Below are 18,784 nucleotides of genomic sequence, written 5' to 3'. Positions count from 1 at the left end.
TGTTATTACTTGAAACCATCACTTTGTATCATAGGTCAACAGAAGCCGATACATGTCCTGCAGTGCTAAACACAATAAAACCTGACTTTGCCTGGCATATATCCTCTGAACACAGATTTCTGTAGCTACACAAGATACACATCTACACGTAAGCTGAAAACCTTTTAGGATGCAAACATGTAAAGACAAAATAGTTGAATACTGTAAAAATTTCTATTTTGTACTGCTTTATCTATGCAACGCCCCAAGGGTGGCTCTTAATAATTTTATTCATAAACGTAATTCTGTATTTAAGATTAGAATTGAAGCCAGGAGACAAATGTATAGTTCTTATTCAAGTCGAACAAATGGCTGCACACCTTACATCATCTCATATTTAGCCATTACTCAACACTTGCAGGCCTTACAATACAAAAAATGTACTTCCTGCTAAGTAGAATGCACTACTCTGGATAGGCTAGAAAAGAAACACCTTCACCTTGTCAGGCAGAATCCTGGGAATAAAAAGAGGAAGACAACTTGGAGCCACCTAATCCTCATTTCTCCTAATCAAAAAGATCCAAATGTCTAGTTGGCTTTTATACTTCATCCCCCTCATTGGAACACAGGTATGTAACAGCAACATACACGTGATGGTGATCTGCTTCCCTCAGTTCTCCCTCACCATGATACAGGGCTATACAATATATGTCTTTGCCACAGATGCCTCAAAAACACTGCTCCTTTTCTACAACAGTATTTTCAGTTATGTTGACTTCTTAATGTCACTTTGCTTCATCCTTTCAGATCAACTCCTACTAGCACATTTTCCTTTGGGTGTAATCAGTCATTAACCGCAAACATCCACTTTCCAATTAAATTAGAGGGCCAAAGAAACAATGCTAATTCAGGAGAATAGTTACTGCCACTGATACAGCTCCCAGCCCAGCCAGCTGATGCTTCTCTCTGGAGACAGGACCAGACTACACAAACAGTCTCTGCAGAGATTATCAGGCTTCCATTTGCTCCCGTGCCTGGAACTAAACCGGATTCCTCACACCTTTCTACCCCAAAAAGAGACAATATAAAATAAGTGTGTAATGTGTTGAATATGAAAACATCCCCCCGCCACTGCCAGGAAAATGGATTTCTTTTTCTAAATACTGCATTGATTACAGAAAAAAAATATGGCTACTTTGATCTACTTGATATTTATAGGCATTATATTTTAATAAATAAAATTTAAAGAAAAAGGCATCAAGGTATATTTTTACCTGGACATCATACAGAGCTACAATGTTCTCATGCTGAAGTTCCTGTAAAACAAAATATTTACATTATGGCAATAGCCTGATATTATTTTAAATTTAATATACCAGGTGATAATAAAAGATAACCAAGTTTTACAAAGAAAGGTAGTATATTTTTTAGACCATTCAATGGAATTTGGAGGAAATCCCAGCTATTTAATCTACATATTACACCGATAGAAAATTAGACAGTATCTTCAGAGGTCAAAAAACATCTGGTTCAAGAATATATTTTCTACATCTTGTTATAGAAAATATTACAACACACGATCCTTTAACAAATACTGAAAACTGACTAAATTTAATTATAGTCTCAAACAATTTCTTGTTTAGGGGAGTAACCAACTATGCTATTTTCAAGCCAACCTTCTTATTTTACAATAAAGTGGAAAACAAGCCAAATAACATCAACTACAACTTGCACGACAACTCATGCAATTATTTGTAACTGTTCAAAACAAAAGCAACTCTTTGCTGAGCACTTGCAGCACACAGACCCAATGCTGCAATTTCTAGTGTATAATATATAAACTAGAATATATACTCGCATATAAAATAGAAATATATCAAGAAAGTTGGAAACAGCACTAAACTTGACAGCAGCATTGATTATTACTGCAAAGGTACATCAGATGAGATGCAGTGAAGTTCAGAGAGCAGAGAGTGCTAAGACACTATCCCAGCAGACATTTCTATAAAACAGCACTGAAGAACTAAATGATGCTCTATTTCCTTCATTAAAGCCACAGTACACTTTTGAAGTGAATTAACTCTGAAGTGGGAAGTCTGCCCCAGGAATCATATTCAGCATGCCAATTTTAGTTTTCGAGGCATCTTTGAGGAGGAAAAAAAAAACAAACCAAAAAGGATCAAGGACCTGTATTTTTACCCTCTGCTGTGACTGTACAGCTTGGGAAAGGTGGTGCAACACTAGGCATCCTGAAGGACAAAGCTTTCTGCATGTGCAATAAAAGCACATACTGGTTCTACAACAGTTTTTCACTTGTAACAACAAAAACATGCCCTTAACCTGTTCCAAGAGCATTTCCAGAACTAAAAGAAGTATCTCTTTTTTTTTTTGTTTTCTTAGTTCTGTATTTCTTCTGGAACTAATAAAGATGCAAAAGGCGTAGCAACAATTACTGTGATACTGCACATGACCCAGAATGAACTGCGTCAAAAGTCTCTTTTCCTTTTCAAGTAAAGCAGCTTTAAAAATCACTGCAATTAACATACCTTTAAGATTTTTATTTCTTTTCCAAGCAGGATTTGTGACTTTGACAAGTTCTTTTTGTTAATACTCTTTATGGCTACTTCCCAATCCGTTTTCTGCAAACAACCAAAAAAGTATTGTCAGTTTAACATATATATGTATTTTTTTTTAACTTTATCCACTAACAAGTATCTAGTGAAGCACAAGAGAAAGAGCAGCAAGATCACCCCTACTCTACCCACCGGTGATTACTACATCACATGACACCATTAAGAACTATTTCATTCCACAACAGTGCAGGCAGCTATTAAAATCCAGCTGCAGCTAGACTGCATTTTCATGGATTTAAAAGCATTAAAAAAAATTATTACAACGAAAATAATCATATCGCATTCGTTTTTCAGTCCCATCCCAATGATGAAGTCACTTTTATTCTCTGTTAGACTTCCCAGTTTTGGCCTTCCTAAACTCCACAGCTGAAAACTGTATGAGCATTTGGTTTTTAAGTAAATATATAGTTTATTTATTGTATGTTTATATACTGCCTAAAAATAAATTGTCTTTGGCATCATCTCCATTGGCCTTCAAAGCTTCTAATGCCTTTTTTTTTTTTTTTTTAAACTCAAAAGTCTCTGTGCTGTGCCCTTCCAAGTTCTTCCCTGATGCTCCCACAGGGTCAGCGTGAAGACTTGCTTTCTGGAAAGCACAGCACTTCAGGCACCAGCCCCAGAATAAACTCTTGCAGCATCAAGAAACCATAACCCAACTACGAATATCCGGGGTGATCGGCGAGCCACTCCAGGAAACCAGACACCTCTGAATTTCAGAAATCTTCCTCCAGTCCCCCAGGAGACAATTTTCCACCGGGTCCCTCGCTCCCCAGCGAGATAAACATGCCCCTCCTGACAAACAAAGGGCTCGGCTCCCCTGCAGCTGCAACTCCCGGCTCGCCGTTATGTTAGGAAGCTACCAAACAGCAGGGAGGAGAGGTGAGAACAGGGCTTAGACGGGCTTTTCGTTGATGTTTTTATTAAACCATCATCACGATAATAAAAGAGAAATCGCTTGGCGAGGCCGGGTGACGGCGGCTCGCCTCAGGCCGCCGCAGGGCCCACCTCTGGGCCCCACCGCCCCCGGCCCGCTACCTCAGAGCCCACCCCGCACCTTTTTGTCTTTTTGTCTTTTTTTTTTTATTATTATTTTCCCTCCCCCCAACCCCAGAAGTCCCCGAAGGCCCCCGGTAGCTGTCACCCCCCGGCACGGGCTCCTCACAGCCGCGGCCCCACCGAGCGACCCCGGGCCGGCGGGGGTTGTGTAACCGGCTGCGGGCCGAGCCCGCCGCTGTGGTATTTACCTTGCGGTGGCGACCTTTGAAGACCACAGCAAAGGCTCCGTGTCCTATCAGGTCCTTCTTGCTGTACTCAAAGTCCCCCACCACCTCCATCATCCCTCAGGGGGGCATGAAGCCCCGGGAAGGGGTTGGGGGGGGGGGGGGGGTGGAAAACAAAGGGGCTCTTCCTCCAGCCGAGGCAGCTACAGCCGCCTCACGGCAGCCGGCGGCGGGCTGGGAGCCTGCCCCTCTCCTGGCTGCCCCCGGCGGCCGGGGCAGCTCCTCTCATCCCGCGGGGGCAGCCGCAGACCCCCCGGCCGGCGGGGCTGCTGCAGGGCGTCTCCGAGGCGAGGGGCTCCGTCAGGCATGGGGAGGGGAAGGGAGGCTCTCAGGGGCCGGCCGTGAGGGGACAGCTCGGCATCGGTGCCGGGACGCGGGGGGCTTGCTCAGCGGGGAAGGGGGCTCGGCGTCCTGCCGCTGCCCGCCCCCATGGCCCCGCCACAGCGGGGGCTGCCGGCGCCGCGGCCCCTCTCAGGGAGCGAGCCCCAGAGCATCCAGCGGGGCGAGGGGGGGAGGCGCGGCCCGCGGCTCCGAAGGGGGCTGGCGCTGTCTCCTCGTCCCCCGAGGGAGAGGAGCGAGCAGGGAGGGTGCAGATGGGGGGGGGGGGGGGGTCTTAAGCCGCCGCCACCGCCGCCTTCCGGGGCTCCCGCCGCTCAGCCAAGCGCCTCCTTTGCGATCCGCACCCCGCCAGCCCCGGCTCCGACTGCCCGCAGCTCCGCGCCTTTTATAGGCCGCATCGCGCAGGCCTCAGCGCTCGGCTTCTTCCGCCGGCGGCCAAAAAGTGCCTCACCCCGTTTAACCCGGCGGGAGCGCGAGGCGCGCACCCTCCGCCGCCATCTCCTCAGGAGCCCGGCGTCGCCTCAGGGCCCCGCCGCCATCACCTCAGGGCTCCGGCGGCGCCTCAGGGCCCCCCGCGCCCCCACACCCGGCGCTGGGGGAGCCACGGCCGCTGGGCACAGGCCCCCCATCCCCTCAGGGAACACCGGGGCCGCACACACGTCCTCGTCCCGGCACCTGGGGGAGACCAGGCTGAGGACAAACATGAATTTCAGCCCCTGCCTTCCCTAGGAAATCGCTTCTAACGCGAGCTGCGTTCCCCTTGGGCCACTTCCTCAGCCACCTCAGGCCTGCCTGAAATGAGGGACAAAGCTGAGGGGCCACCAGGAGAGGGGGGCCCTGCCCCCACCACAGATCGAGGCAGGGTGAGGAGCCACACTGTGAGGCAGCAGCAGAGGTAGGAACGCAGAGGTTAGCTCATCCCACCCAGCACCGCTGCCAGGATGGCGATACTGCTTACCCAGCACCTCAGGGCTCACCCTCAGCCCTGACCCTGCTCCATTAGTAAGCAAGATTCCACATCAGAAGAAACTTAAAGGAATGGAGAAGCAACTGAGGAACACACAGGCAAAATGCTAATACAGGTAAGTGCCCTAAGCCAAAGACACTTCTCATGTTGCTCGCTCTCTTCATGCAGAGAATGGCCACTCTTAATTTGCACCCTCTTCCCCCCAGCACTTCTAGATCAGCCTTGGGCAGTTTTCAGCAACAAATACAAACAAAAAAAACCACCCCCCTACAAAAACAAACAAAGAATCACACCATACACCAGTCACATGGAGACTTTGACCTTCACCTCCAGATCTACATAATTATGCTCCTTTCCTTTCCTCACTGTGCTCTTTCATTTCCTCTCTGCATTTTCCATCATGCCACCTCAGCATCCAGGTTTCACGTGTACGAGACGTTTCAGGCCACCCAAATATCCCCATCTGCCCCGGATCCCATTGGCACTCTGGTCACTACACACGGCAGCAGCAATGATTAACCCTCCTGGCTGTGTGCCGTCAAAGGGGCAGCTGGCAGCAGGCAGCTGCCAGACACAGCACTACTTGGGATTTGGGCACTTACAGACACCACAAGGTGCACTTTGTGATACTGTCGGGCCAGAGCTCAGATCGCCACACATCTGTACTGCTCCTTCTCTCTTGGGGTCTGCTTTCAGTGCTGCTAGATGAAAATAGTGACCTAGCAGAGAGTTACACAGTTGGCCCTCTCATTATTCTTTACTTATCTCCCTTCACTTTCTGTAACTCAAAACCAAGAACTACTAGAGTGGTGTGTCATGTCAAAAACTCCACAGCTAAAGACTTCTCCAAAGATAACACACCTGCATAAGAAATATTTAGCAAGAGATAAATGAGGGAATATTGACAGCTTTATGAAGGATATTTTAAGCTCTAAACATTACATAGAGGCATCAGAAGAATCCTAACACATCTATTTTGTGCCACAGAGAATTAAGAACTTTAAAAAATCCCTCAAGATCAAATTCACCCTTTATTTTCTGAAGTTCTGAGCACCTATGCAAAATTCCTTTGTGGCACTAACCTAAACAAAAAAACAAAGTGAAGCTGGCCAAGTAATTTCAGCAGCTCAGAACACCACCGTGGAAGGAATAAATGAGATGTAAAAATATTCTAAGTTAATCATAAATTAAGGTGTTGGTAGTAACACAAGCACTTTCTAGGATGTATTCACAATGCCCCTTTAAAACCAGGAAAAAGCCCACAAGTCTCAATGTGTTAAATATTCTGACTCACAAAATAATTTCCCTCAGAACTGGCTGTTTATTGCCATCCACTGATTCTCACATTCAGTATTAATCCTCTCAGCATCAGTGTGTATCTTCACCCCAAAGTCTAAGTCACAAACTGCATTTTAGGGAACATAAAAAAAATAAAAAAAAAATAGAAAGATCCCTTTTGAACTGAGAAAGCCACTTTAGGAATTTCTAAACCACCTGCTCTGCATTACACTTCAAAAATGAGACGCGTTTCCCTTTGGTAGCAGCCTGTCTGATGTCCTTTTGTCCTCATAATAGGGCTGGAGCCCTCAAGCAGGTTTATTTCAGCACAGCAAGGACAAAACAGCAAGGAGTGGCAAGGAGATTTGACCAGAATAACTAAATACACCGGCGTACCACTGGGATTTGAACAGGATCTGAGGGGCTGAAATCTCAAAAAGCACTTGATGAAGGGCTGTGAGATTTGCATGCAGGTCACTCATTTGAACTGGCTCCTTGATAAATCTTTGGGAGAGTTTCTAGGTGTCAATATTTCCAGCGTTATGACTACAACAAACCTATTTACAAACAGCACCTTCCCTTGCTTTTGCTACTGAAAGAGGTTGGAGATGAAGCGGACTGTATTTGCCCCCCTTTCCTAGAGAGCCTTGTTGCTGGAGATGCTGGGAGAGCAACACACGATAACCCGCAGGGCTTGTGCTGCTCCTCCCTCACCCGGAACACACGCAGAAATTCACCAGTTAGCACTATCAGGCAGCAGCAGCACTCGGAGGGATGCAGCTTTCTGCTCTGACAAAGTCATGCAGCAGGACAATAAATTACCCAGCGCACTCGAAAGGCACGGCTGGGCAGTGGGCACTAGCACTGCGGTCTAAGAGGCCATGGTGATTCTTCAAAAGCAGAGTACTGTGTGCCGAGTTTATTTCTTTAATATCATTGCCTGGGCAATGGCAGGACTTACACAAACTATCAGCCAGCTGCAGCTCAGCAAGGACAACCAACCTTCAGGGTGAGGGAGAGGAAAACAGAAAATAACATTACTGGAGAGGTATTTGTGGCTTTTTCCTGGCTGCACTACGTTGGTTTGGCCAAATTAGCCCCTCAGATGTGAGCTGGGACTCGTGATCACATGAGGCACAGATCTGGGAAAGAATTAGCACCTTCCACATTGCTTGCCTGAGCGCACAAGAGACGTGTGCTTTCATCTGGCAGGAGTTCCCCACTATACAGACATCACTCTTCTGAGTTTCTATAGTACTTTCATCAAAAGCACTGATGGCCTTTACGGTAAGCCCTTTTCTGCCATACCGCCAAAATGCAGCCATTTCTGAGGGAAACATCGCCTGAATGGTGCCTAGGTTCACCCAAAGAAAAGCAGAGAGAAGATTGTTTCTCCTAATATTCATGCAGAATAAAGATGATGCTGATTTTCTTCCTGTTCATCAAAAGACCTTTTTTGCATCTCTCTCCAGACAATAAGTATGCACATGGAAGTTAAATTACTGATCTGGGAAAATAATCAAGAGATCAGCTGAGTCAAGCAGAACACGAACGCGTGACTGCAAGGAACCAGGATCTCAGGAGCACAACTTGCAACACCACTTCACCAGCCTTCCTGCCTGGGTAAGCAGAACACACAGCCCTGAGAACGATTTTCAGAGGGATGCTAAAGCCCCACTTATCTAAATCTACCCCCAAGGGACAGGAACCTGTCACCTTTCCCACTCCTCTCAGCTCTATCCTGGTCTGCCTACTTCACTCTAGGTGCGCTCACTGTTCTCTTCTTCCCTCCCTCCATCATACCCAGGAATTTAATCAAGACAGGTAAGCCTTTCTCAGCAGACTGGCATGCTTCCCAGTCCTTATCACCACTGTCCTCCCTACTGGGGATTTGTAGTAAAATTAATGGTGGCACAAGCTGAGTTATCACAGCTTTTAAAGGAGAAAGTGTCCGATGGCTCTGTGGCAGAAGCACTGTATCAGCGGAATATGCTTTAAATTATTCTTACAGTATCAGTGAAAAATAAGGTCCTTTTGGTAGGCATACCTGTGTGGTATACTTAATAAGTAACCTGGGTGAAACTGGATTGAAACACAGCAGTACATCCTGAGTTTCCTATTGCACTGGGTTTGAAAACTTCAGGTGTTACAGCAAGCTTTTTGGTAAGTGTAGCTATAGGTACAAAACCATTAAAGCTCATGCTTGGCCTTTGACAAAAAGTAACATCTTATCCACTAATAACACCATCAAGCCAAATCTGCAACCGCAACTCTAAAAATTAGCTAATTAAAGCTCCCATCGCCAGGAGAGAGAGGGTGATCAAGTGCTACTTTGTCTCCTGCCAGAAAGGAGCCACCCCCGAAGCAAAGGGCAGCAGCTGTTTCCCAGCACACAAGTCAGTAAACTGTAGAGCGCGGCCCAAGAAATGCCACTTCCAAATAAAACGGGGAGGAGTGTTATGGGATTGCTTGGGAATACAGCTGGAAAGGGGCCAGCACTTAGTATGCATGAAGGCTGGTCCTGTATGAATGATAGAAACGGGAGCAGCTGCTTAGGATAGGAAAATACGATTTGGTCTCTGTGAGAACTCATCACATGGTGTGGTTCAAAATCGACTCACTATCAGGTCAAAGAACGATTAAGGTAGGTGTTTTTTTTTTTTTTTTTTTTTTTTTTTCCTTTGGCGTGAACTTACAGGCCCTCTCTTCAAGAGTTCTCATTTTGCTTTGGAAAAGGTTTGTGCCCCAGCACAAAGTGGGTTTTAGTCAGGCTCTGCACTGTGCCTAATATTACAGAAGTAGAGTCTGAAGGGATGGCAGGAGCTAACCTATGTCAGAGGGCACAGCAATGGCTTTGCTTTGGAAATCAGTGGACAAGGAATTGGTCTTTAAGTACACAAACACAGGCAAGCCAGTACCTGCAGGATCACTTCCCCCACCTTGGAAAAATCACCATTTCCAACACAAAATGCGTCGCAGATCAGTGGGGCACAGTGACCCTGTGCAGCCCACAGAGAGTTACACACTACCAGGAGCTGTAGAGGCTCCTGCTTGCAGCAAGTCAAACCACAGGACAGAGCTGAACTCCAGAAGATGGGTTGTTTCCCCTACAAAACTGCACAACAAAGACTTTTCGTCTGTGACCAGGGCTCTGCCAGCTGCATGCATGCTCCTCTCCTTCCCAAGGGCACAGCAGTCTGGAGGGGACAGAATTATCAGCTACAGTTTTAAATCATCCTCTGCCCTAACGTTTACCTTAGCAAATTACGAAAGGCTTTGTTTATGCAGATAGATGCAACATGGCCTTCAGTGCCAGCAAGAACCAGCTAAAGGAAGCATATGAATGAACGAGCAGGTACAGGATATTGAGTCCTTCTCAAAAGATCCCATGAAGATAGAGCCCGCTGATTTGCCTGGCTGAGAAAGACACTAACAACAAAAGGAACCAGTCTGTGTTCTCAGTTGTATTAAAGATGTAACACTTTGTTCCAGTGATTTGCTCATCTGAACACTTCCAGACAAGCAAACAGTCATGACTGCACCATCACCTTTTAATTCTCCAAAGAAATCCTGCCAGCAGGAATAAAATCCTAAAATGCATCTTCTGCAACTGGGAACTCTGTTCTGAGTGGCAGTAATCACTGAGTAGCAACCACAGTATGAGGGTGATGCAGAATGTTTTGGTCTTCATGCTAATTTGCTGCAATTAAAATCTGACAATATATTCTCTACTCCTTATTAATCACCTCCTGATTTTCACTGTTTTATAACCATCCTGGAAATAAAAACTTAAATCCAGATCTATTTGCCTCATGACTGTTGGAAGCCTGAAGTGACTTATAAAAAGGCTCATAAGCAAGCTTACAAATATATAAAACTGACAGTGAATCCCTCTCACCCACTGGGCAAGTAAACACACTTGAGAAATTCCAGAAGGAGCCAACTCTGTGCAATAGAAGTTTTGCCATTTACTGTGACAGCCCCAGCCCTGCTGTCAGCACGTATCCAGGGCAAGGGCCATGCGACAGCCAGAATGCCTGCTCCATCCTTCCCGCTCTCCATCCCTTTCTTATTTCCTCCCTGGCAGTGGATGGGAAATGAGCACCCTGTTCAGAGGCACAAATGCCTCATTTTCTCATTTCCAAGAGCCACTGAGACCTGAAAACTCAGCACAGCTCTAGCAGTAGTTTGCATTCCATGCCTGTTGCACCCAGGCCTGAATGGACGAGCGAACAGTTAGCTGTTGTCGACGAGGATCACTGACAGATAATGCTTGGTACAGCTCATGGGCATGTAGGCTGAGTGGAAAGGCAAAACCTTACTGGAGTAACGAGGAACCCCCGAGACCTTATTCTCAGCAGATCTTTGTCCCAGGCATGCAGCAGAGCACAATTCTGCAACGTAATGATGTGCTGTATTTTCCCCTTCCTCTCCCTCACTCTGAAAGCCACACAAAGATAACCCTTTCTGTTCCCACTAAAAGCCTTCATGCCTGCAGGATTCTTCACATGGCAAGGAAGAGCATGAGCTGTCCCCACCCTTTGCTTTTACCTTCCAAGGGGGCAGAACACTGTAAGGCTGAAATTTCAATAAAAAGCAGGCTGAGATGGAGACAGATGAGATATCCCTCCTGTAATGTTCAGAGGAAATCATCCCGCAAAACACAGCTCTTAATAAGAACCGGAATTAAAATTTCCTTAAATAAATATAAGGAAAGAGTCCATGAGGGAGAGCAGGTAACAGGAACAAGGAGATGTGCTCTGGTCAGCCCCTGCTGTCCATCACCTTCCGATCTCCCAGACGGACCGAGCCGATGGGCAGGGCAGCTCAGGACAGGAACGGTGGCTTCGTGTCGCTGCTCCTATCTACGCCATCTGTGGACAGAAAGAGCTGTTGAGTCTCTGTGGTCTGGCACCAGTGCTGCCGCACGGCCCAGCAGGTGCTGGACGAGAGCAGCACAGCAAGGACCTTGGGACCAGGTTCCTTCTTCAGCTGTGCTCAGATGGCAATCGGCTCACAGGAATTTGTCTGTCTGCATAACTGGGAGACACAGCAAGGTGAGAAAGGAAGGCTCTGACCGATTGGTACAACTGCTCCTTTCCCCCCTCCAGCCCTCTACGGGAGCCAAAATATCTGAGTCAAGTTTCACCGCTGACGGCTCGGTTGGAGGGACTCTGCTTTCTAGTCATCTCCCAGGGGACAGCAGCAGTCCCTGCACTGAGGCAGGTCAGGTCTCTGAGCTGGGACATGGCCTGCGCTGTACTCTCAGCAAGGAGAGAGCATGCCCTAACCGTGCAGGTCTCTGCAACGAAACTGCAGATGTGCGGTGGCTGTGACTTCCTCCATGGATGGAACACAGGTTACTTACATCCGCAAACACTTATCCTTCCCTCCGCTCGCTACCCTTTGTCCGTCTGGGCTCCAATCTGTTGCAAACACCTAGCACAGGGAAAGACCCAGTTAATTCTGCTGTCCCTGGAGGAGTAAACATTCCTACCCCCCTCAAGCACCTTGGCTTGACCACTCACCTCGTCCGCATGGCCGGGAAGATCAATGGCCAGTTTCTTTGTCTCAGCATCCCAAACCTTCAGCGTGCTGTCGCTGCTCCCGCTCACCAGCAAGCGGCTGTCGGCTGACCAGGCGATCTGATACACAGCCGAGACGTGTCCCCTCAGCGCCGTCAGGTACCTGGGGCAGAGGTGGCATGACCAAAAATTGAAACAGATTTGTTTCAAACTGCCCTTGCCTTGTCTTCACGCTTCTACCCTGGTTGCAAGCAAGTGCTTTGGAACCCAGAACACTCCAATCCATCTCACACTTTGCACACGTAAGGCAGTCAATTGCAAAGTCAATTCAATCTGTCTAAAACTCCTCCCAGACAGGCTCAGAGCCTTCTTGAAGACAGGCCCTTCATCCCAACTCCTCCAAGAAACCCTTATCCAGCCGCAACATTGCAGCCTCACTGGACAGGTAACTCCTTCCTCTCTAGCTGAGCAGAAACATGCCTGGATGTAGAAAGACCATTAAATTACTGACGTGAAGCCAGAGCTCATCAGTACAAAGGAGAACAAGGGGAGGACTGCTGCCCCATGGAGCTCACCAACACTCTAGCAGAAGGTTAAAAGCTGGATTACGGGGACATCCAAACACCAACAGCACCACTTGTAACTACAAGAATTTGCATCATCGAGAACAAGCTGTTCCCTGGCACGGGCACTGTTTAAACTGGGTCAGTCTACAGCGTGCAACACACACATCTTCAGGAGAGCAGCCGAGTGGAACATCCCACCCCATCGCAGCCGTGCCTGCCCCAGAGAACCAGCCCTGCAGCAGACAGCACGTGCCACATGGTGCCAGGCAGCACTGTGGCTGGGTAACAGCAGAATCCCATGCACTCGGCTAAGCACAGGCCCTACAGCATGACAAGCCCAACAAGGGACTTCCCAAGGGCAAAGAAACAGGAGTAGAATTTGTTTGTGTGAGGTTAAGGCTACAGAGATGCTGAACGCAGCAGAGAGCTGCTGACAATGACACTGGGGCACTGCCCATCTCTGTGTAACCTGCACATCACAGGCAGACCCAACACAAAAACCACCTCTGTAAGAGGACAGAAAAACTCACTTTCCTGTCCTGCCATCCCAGAGCTTTATTGACTTGTCAAAGGAAGCACTAGCTATTATCCGCGTGTCTGGTGAGAACAGGACTTGGTTAATCAGTGCCTGGTGGCCTGTCATCCTCTCCAGTGGCTTCTTGTCTTCTGCTGGCTTCCAAAGAAACAGCGTGAAATCATCTGATCCCGAGACGAGCCTTTCTGGTCCTGACCCCTGAGAAAGGGATAACAGAACCCAATTCTCATAAGAGCCAGGTGTGGAGAGCCTGGAAACACCCAACAGCCAACTGTGCGCATTTACTGCTTCCGCCAGCACTAGTGTTATAAACCACGGCAAGGGCAAACTTTGCAATGGGACTTACCCTGACTTTTTCATACCTCTGCTGTGCCTTTTCCTTCAGTTCTGCCACTAAAAGAGAAAGGGAGGAAGAAAGACTTGAAACTATGGGGAAAAAAGCAACATTATAATCCTATGATGCCAATTCCAGTCCTGACTCTGTGGGCCAAGCAAACACATTTGTGACTGTTCAGCCTCTTCCTCTTTGCCAAGGACCACATTGGGAGCTGAAGCCCCTGAACTCAAGGTGGTCTTCTCATCCCAGAGACTGCTCAACTCCGTGCATGCACAAGGAGTATCACAGCTGTCAGCATGACCGACACCGGCACAGGGTCTGCTCCCAGCTCTGAAGACTGCTTCAGCTCCTGGCAGCATTAAGAGACACCAGATCTCGCCACCTCCTCCACCCTACAACGCAGCGCTGCACTTACAGGAGCCGCTCACATCCTGCGGGTTGATGGTGGCTTCAGCAGGTTCGAAGGCACCGGTGCGGAGAACGTAGTCGGTGCTAAGGGCCATAGTGTTCACCCAGTGAGCGTGGCCCTGCAGGGTGCGGCAGAGGACGCCCTGGAAACAAAACCACACGCTTAGAGAGGGACGGGCAGCACAGAGCCAGACAACCCATGCCAGGAGGAGCGGACAAAGCTTCAACACTGCGTGCAGCCCCCTTGGTCAGCAGGCCACATGGCTGCCCAGCCCACTTACGTCCTGGCTTCTCCAGACTTTGATGGTTCTGTCCTGGGAGGAGGAGTAGAGCAAGCCATCGCCACCCCACTTCACGCACGTCACCGACTGCGTGTGGCCCGTCAGGATTTTGTCACACCTGCCCATCACCGTGTCCCAGATGCGGACACTGCCATCCTTGGAGGCACTTGCCAGATAGCGGCACTCCGGGTTTCTGGGAAAAAAAGGCCATCAAACCCATTTGCACTGCAGGCACAGCTAAGATCTTACTCCATCAGCCTCAGAGGATTTAAGAGCCCCAAAGTTTCTAAAATACAACGTTCTCTTTTGGCTTAACACCAGAGAGAGGCCACGCAGAGGCAACTACAGAGAACCTGATCCCACAGGCAGGGGACCAGCAGACAGATGCTTCCCTCTAAACCAACTCTTGGGCTTCAACTCTTGGGCTGAAAATGACACTCTCTGGCTCCTGCTGCAATGCTGCTCTCAGGAGTTTCCCTTTTGTTTCCCTTTATCTGGCTGCTGACAGCAAACCATCCTCAAAGAAAAAGCAAAACCGAGCAGCACACTAAGCCAAGCAGTCTGGAGACTTAGTAACAACTGACAGCACCGCTGGCAGTGCTGGGGTGAGGAAGAACACAGCCCTTCCTCTCGTGCAGCTGGCTGGAGACAGGGAAGTCGAGCTCTGGCAGGGTTGTCTCCCTGCTCTCCATTTCCTGATCCTCCTTTATAATCAGTTTTTGCAAATCCAATTAATTGTTTGCTGGAGTTTCCTACCGGCAAATTCAATTTGCAGGGCTCTGCTCTGAAGGGACCCTTTTTTTCCTTCTTTATTTCTACAATGTCTTGGATTATTGGCTATAACTGTCCCCCCTCACCCATCTCTCCCAGACAGAGCTTTAGCTGATCCAAGGGATAAGGAGATTGCAGAGTTAATCAGCCCTCAAGATAAACAAACAGAGGCAATCAGGATGCAGGAGGGCAGAACAGGAGTGCTCTGCAGAGGCTGAGCTCAGGCTCCACGCTTGCAGGCTTTCCTGCTCCCATCTCAGCACGCTGAGCGGCTTGTCCAGCACTGTGAAAACATTAAGCCCTTTCCACTGACAGGTACCTCGTGTATACGGGGTGAGGGGAGCAGAGGCACAGCCCAACAGCAGCTTCCCCAGTGCCCTCACAGGGACTGCGAGCAGCAGCTGTGACTCCTGAGCTGGATGCATTTTTCCTGCCCCACCTGACAGGACGTTTTGCTGCACATGCTCCCACTGCGCACCGTAACAAGAGAAAGGCAAACAGGAGAAATGCCCTTCAGGTCAAGCTGGTCTTTTCCTTAAAAGTAACAGGGAAGAAGGGCTGGGCTGGCCCCTCACTTACATGTGGAGCGGCTCCCAGCACAGGCACGTGATCCATCTGGAGTGGCCGGCGAGAACCCGGCCCATCTGATTGCCGGTGGCTGGGTCCCAGAGAAATATCTGCCCGAGAGAAAGCAAGTGGGTCGTGTCAGGCCACACATCACATGAATCCCAGGAATGCTGAGGCTCCATTTAGAAAGGATAGGTGTCCCCAGTCTTGTGGGGCTGGGATTTACGTTGGCAGAGAGAGCAGAACAGGAGGAGAGCAGGAGGACTGGATGCCTTTGCAGATCCCAGCAGCAATCAGCTGATGTCTCAGAGCATGAGACCTGATCGCCCTCCTCTCTGCTTTAGAAGCTGCTGTTACAAAAATATCTGCCTCAACCCAAAAGCAATCCAGGTCTCCAGAAAGCCAGCCTGAGCCTTTGACACTCTGCACCAGAGAGTTGGTGAATGTTTAAAGAGCAGGATGAAAGCCAGAGAGTGCGAAATGCTGCTTATTATCGGATTCTGTGGGCGGGACACATGCTAGTTTTCTGTTGTTTTCTCCCTCTCTATATAAATGCTCATCCAAAGAGCCAAGGCATTAGTCATCTGCTACTTAAGAACCGGGGAAAAACAGAGAACAAGCAGCTCCCTGGGCTAAACTGAAGCCACAACCTGCCTGTTTCCTTGGGCTCGTGTCACAGTGGCCTTCCAGAGCAGCTGCGCAGAGAGCGAGCCCGGGACAGCGCCGCTTGGCAGCTCTGCGGCCGCCCTCCATGCTCCCAGACCGTCCGAAGGTCAGAGCAAGCCAAGGTCCTGCTGCAACCCAGCAAGTAACTGACTTGCTTGTAATTGCACCCAAGTGCTCCCGCTTCCCCAGGCATTTCTGGAAGCTGCTTAGGCACATGTATTTTGCCCCACAGCTGGGGAAGGGTCCCCCTTTGCATTCCTGTAAGAGGGAATTTGTCTGTGTCTGAGCAGGAGCAGTGAAACAGGCTGCCACTGCATGTCTGGGTCACGCAAACAGCAACCCTGGCTTGGCCGCGCAACACCCTGCTTGCTCCAGACACCTCCCTCGTGATGGAGCCGTCTGCCAAGGGCCATGTCCAAATCCTGGACTCTTTCCTGTACAGAGGCAAAAGCATCTGCCACGAGACACCAGGGCTCGGCGGCGAGACTGCTGCAACAGAAACAAAGCCCTGCCTGGCACAGCTGAGGCACAGGCCAGCTCGGAGCCACTACTTGCAGCCACCGGGATGCATCCACATGCAGAGCTCCTCCAGGGCATAGGAAATCCTGCTACGAACAACCGGACACTTGCCTTACCCAACCAAGCTGCCAAAGAAAACAAGTCTTCGCCCCTAAAGCCCCCAGAGCCCTCTTGGCAGATTGCACTTTGCTTCAGATCAGACCTGCGCAGGGTCTCCTGGGCAAGGCCACTCCGCACTCCCCCGGATTCCCCCCAGCCCAGCTGCTGGGGCAGCAAGAGACCATGGTGCCAGCACCCACCTGGCTGTTCTTGCAGCCTGAGGCCAGCTTCTTGCCATCGGGAGACCAGGCGATGCTGAGCACCCAGTGCCGGTGACCTGGCAGAGAAAGGGTGAGCAAGAGTGAGCGGAGAGCTGCACCGACCTGGCCCCAGCACGCCACACTGCCAAGACAGGGGAAAGAGAACCTGCACGTTCCTCCTTTGCTCTTTACTTCAGTAGTGGAAGAGAGCAACTCCCCTCCAAGGGAGGGTGCCATGTGGCTGGCACAGCACCCGAGGGCTGCTCTGTGTCCCTCTGAGCAGGCAGAAGGATCCCTGCGGGCCTTCAGGAACTGCTCCCCTGGCACACCCCACACCCACCTTTGGCTGTGAACTGCGGCGTCTCTGTGCTGAGGTCCCAGAAGCGGACCGTGGTGTCTCCAGAGCCACTCGCCAGGTACCTGCAACAGAAGAGTCAGGTTCAGCACGGTGACCCTGGGTGGGCCAGTGGCTGCTGCTGAGCCCCCCCGCCTGCACCCAGCCCCTCGTACTTTCCCGTGGGGCTGAAGGCGACGGAGATGACGGCCTCGGTGTGCCCCTCCAGGGAGCTGGTGCAGCGGGTCACCGCCCGCACCCTGAACACTGCCTGCGGCTGGTAGACGATGTCGAGGACCTTCTCTGTCTCCACTGCCTGCCCCGCCAGGGTCTTCTCCAGCGACACCACGATCTCGGCATCGCGGAAGAAGAAGGCCAACGGCACCGGGTCGTCCTGGAAGAGAAGAGGCAGGAGCGGTGGCGCGGTGCAACCCGGGTGCCAGGACGCCCGGTGCCCCGGGGCGGGCGGCCTCACCTCCTGCAGCAGCGCGTTGCACACCAGCTGCAGCTCGCCCGGCGTGATGCGGAGCGGGACGTCGAAGGGGGACCCCAGGGGCTCCCCGGCCTCATCGCGGAACTGGATCAGGAGCCGCTCCACGTCCTCGGGAGGCGCCGTGTCCTGCGGGACAGCGAGCTCAGCGCCGGGACCCCGGCAGCACAGCCCGGGGGCACGGCAGGGCCCAGACCCCCAGGGCCGGGCCGGCAGCGGCCCCCCTTAGCGGGCACCCCACCGAGGGGAGGTGCCCTACACGGGACCCCCACGGCAGCCAGGAGGCCCCGCAGCGCCCCATCCCGCCCCGGTGCCGGTCCCGGTGCCCCGCTCACCGCCATGTGCGCGCTACCGCCCGCGTGCGCCGGAAGCGGCCGCGCCCCCGGGGCGGGACCGGGGGGGGCCCGGGCGCGGCGCTGCTGCCCCCCGGCGGCCGGCGGGGGCTTGGGGGAGCCGCGGGTTCGAGACCCCGCCCGGCGCCTTCCACCCCCCCACCCCGGAGCACGGCCCCGGCCCCCGCCGGGCGTGGCCTTTCCTGTAGTGGCCACCGTAATTCTTTTTAATACCTTTCTGAAATGGAACGCTGTAAAAATATACGGAGGTACCTAGATTCTCACATTGCCACGTAAAAAAAATAAAGTAATGCTGCAGCCTGCACCTTGCCCGTGTTAGTAGGAGGGCTGGGCTGCAAACTAAAGTGTTTTATCCGCCATATAAAAACAGTCTCGTTGGGCTGGAGGAGGTAGGGAGGAATGTACCCCACCAAGGACAGAGACTCAACCCTGCTGTGCAGCAAGAAATACAGCATCTCCTGTCCCACCCAGCACAAAACAGTGACAAGCATGGCAAGCATCAGGTGTCCATAGCCCCCAGCGATCAGCACACCATCAAAATTCAATACTGCCTACACACAGAAGAGGGAAACCAAACCAACCGCAGAATACTGCTTTACCAGTTTGCCACCATTCAAACAAGAATTAGAGAAATTACCCAAAGCAAGGGCTCGGCCA

At 50.6% G+C, this 18,784-nt stretch overlaps 2 protein-coding genes and 1 long non-coding RNA gene across 4 annotated transcripts in view; 1 reads left to right on the top strand and 2 right to left on the bottom strand.

Annotated features, from left to right (window-relative positions):
* The window catches only part of ULK2 (unc-51 like autophagy activating kinase 2), a 39,814-nt gene extending 35,312 nt beyond the window's left edge, over positions 1-4,502 (bottom strand). For both annotated transcript variants that reach the window (XM_048074248.2, XM_066979744.1), the window contains exons 1-3: positions 3,857-4,502; positions 2,526-2,618; positions 1,254-1,295 (exon numbers count right to left, since the gene is read on the bottom strand). In XM_048074248.2, the coding sequence (XP_047930205.1) occupies positions 1,254-1,295; positions 2,526-2,618; positions 3,857-3,949 (228 nt within the window). In that variant the 5' untranslated portion in view covers positions 3,950-4,502. The remainder of the gene's footprint in view (positions 1-1,253; positions 1,296-2,525; positions 2,619-3,856) is intronic.
* A 156-nt stretch (positions 4,503-4,658) lies between these two features.
* Positions 4,659-10,236, top strand: LOC136786614 (uncharacterized). The gene is made up of 3 exons (XR_010825785.1): positions 4,659-5,313; positions 7,949-8,099; positions 9,765-10,236. It is a non-coding gene; the product is annotated as an uncharacterized lncRNA (long non-coding RNA).
* An 847-nt stretch (positions 10,237-11,083) lies between these two features.
* NLE1 (notchless homolog 1) lies at positions 11,084-18,209 on the bottom strand. The gene is made up of 13 exons (XM_048074264.2): positions 18,110-18,209; positions 17,760-17,903; positions 17,461-17,678; positions 17,291-17,370; positions 16,951-17,027; positions 15,479-15,576; positions 14,129-14,321; positions 13,855-13,990; positions 13,449-13,495; positions 13,098-13,300; positions 12,005-12,164; positions 11,845-11,915; positions 11,084-11,350 (listed from the first exon to the last, which is right to left on the bottom strand). The coding sequence occupies exons 1-13, from the start codon at positions 18,113-18,115 to the stop codon at positions 11,338-11,340; spliced, it is 1,446 nt and encodes a 481-aa protein (XP_047930221.2). The 5' UTR covers positions 18,116-18,209; the 3' UTR covers positions 11,084-11,337.
* Positions 18,210-18,784: the final 575 nt, after the last annotated feature.

This window comes from Anser cygnoides, chromosome 18, assembly GCF_040182565.1.
Source record: "Anser cygnoides isolate HZ-2024a breed goose chromosome 18, Taihu_goose_T2T_genome, whole genome shotgun sequence".
Classification (NCBI taxonomy): Eukaryota; Metazoa; Chordata; class Aves; order Anseriformes; family Anatidae; genus Anser; species Anser cygnoides.
Note: the sequence above shows the minus strand (reverse complement) of the source record. Positions and strands in the feature narration are given on the sequence as shown.

Coding starts and splice junctions, on each gene's coding strand:
- NLE1 (XM_048074264.2), bottom strand. Junction 17,679..17,759: donor GCAACGCGCTGCTGCAGGAG/GTGAGGCCGCCC, acceptor CTTCTCTTCCAG/GACGACCCGGTGCCGTTGGC. Junction 15,577..16,950: donor CAGGCTGCAAGAACAGCCAG/GTGGGTGCTGGC, acceptor TCTCTCGGGCAG/ATATTTCTCTGGGACCCAGC.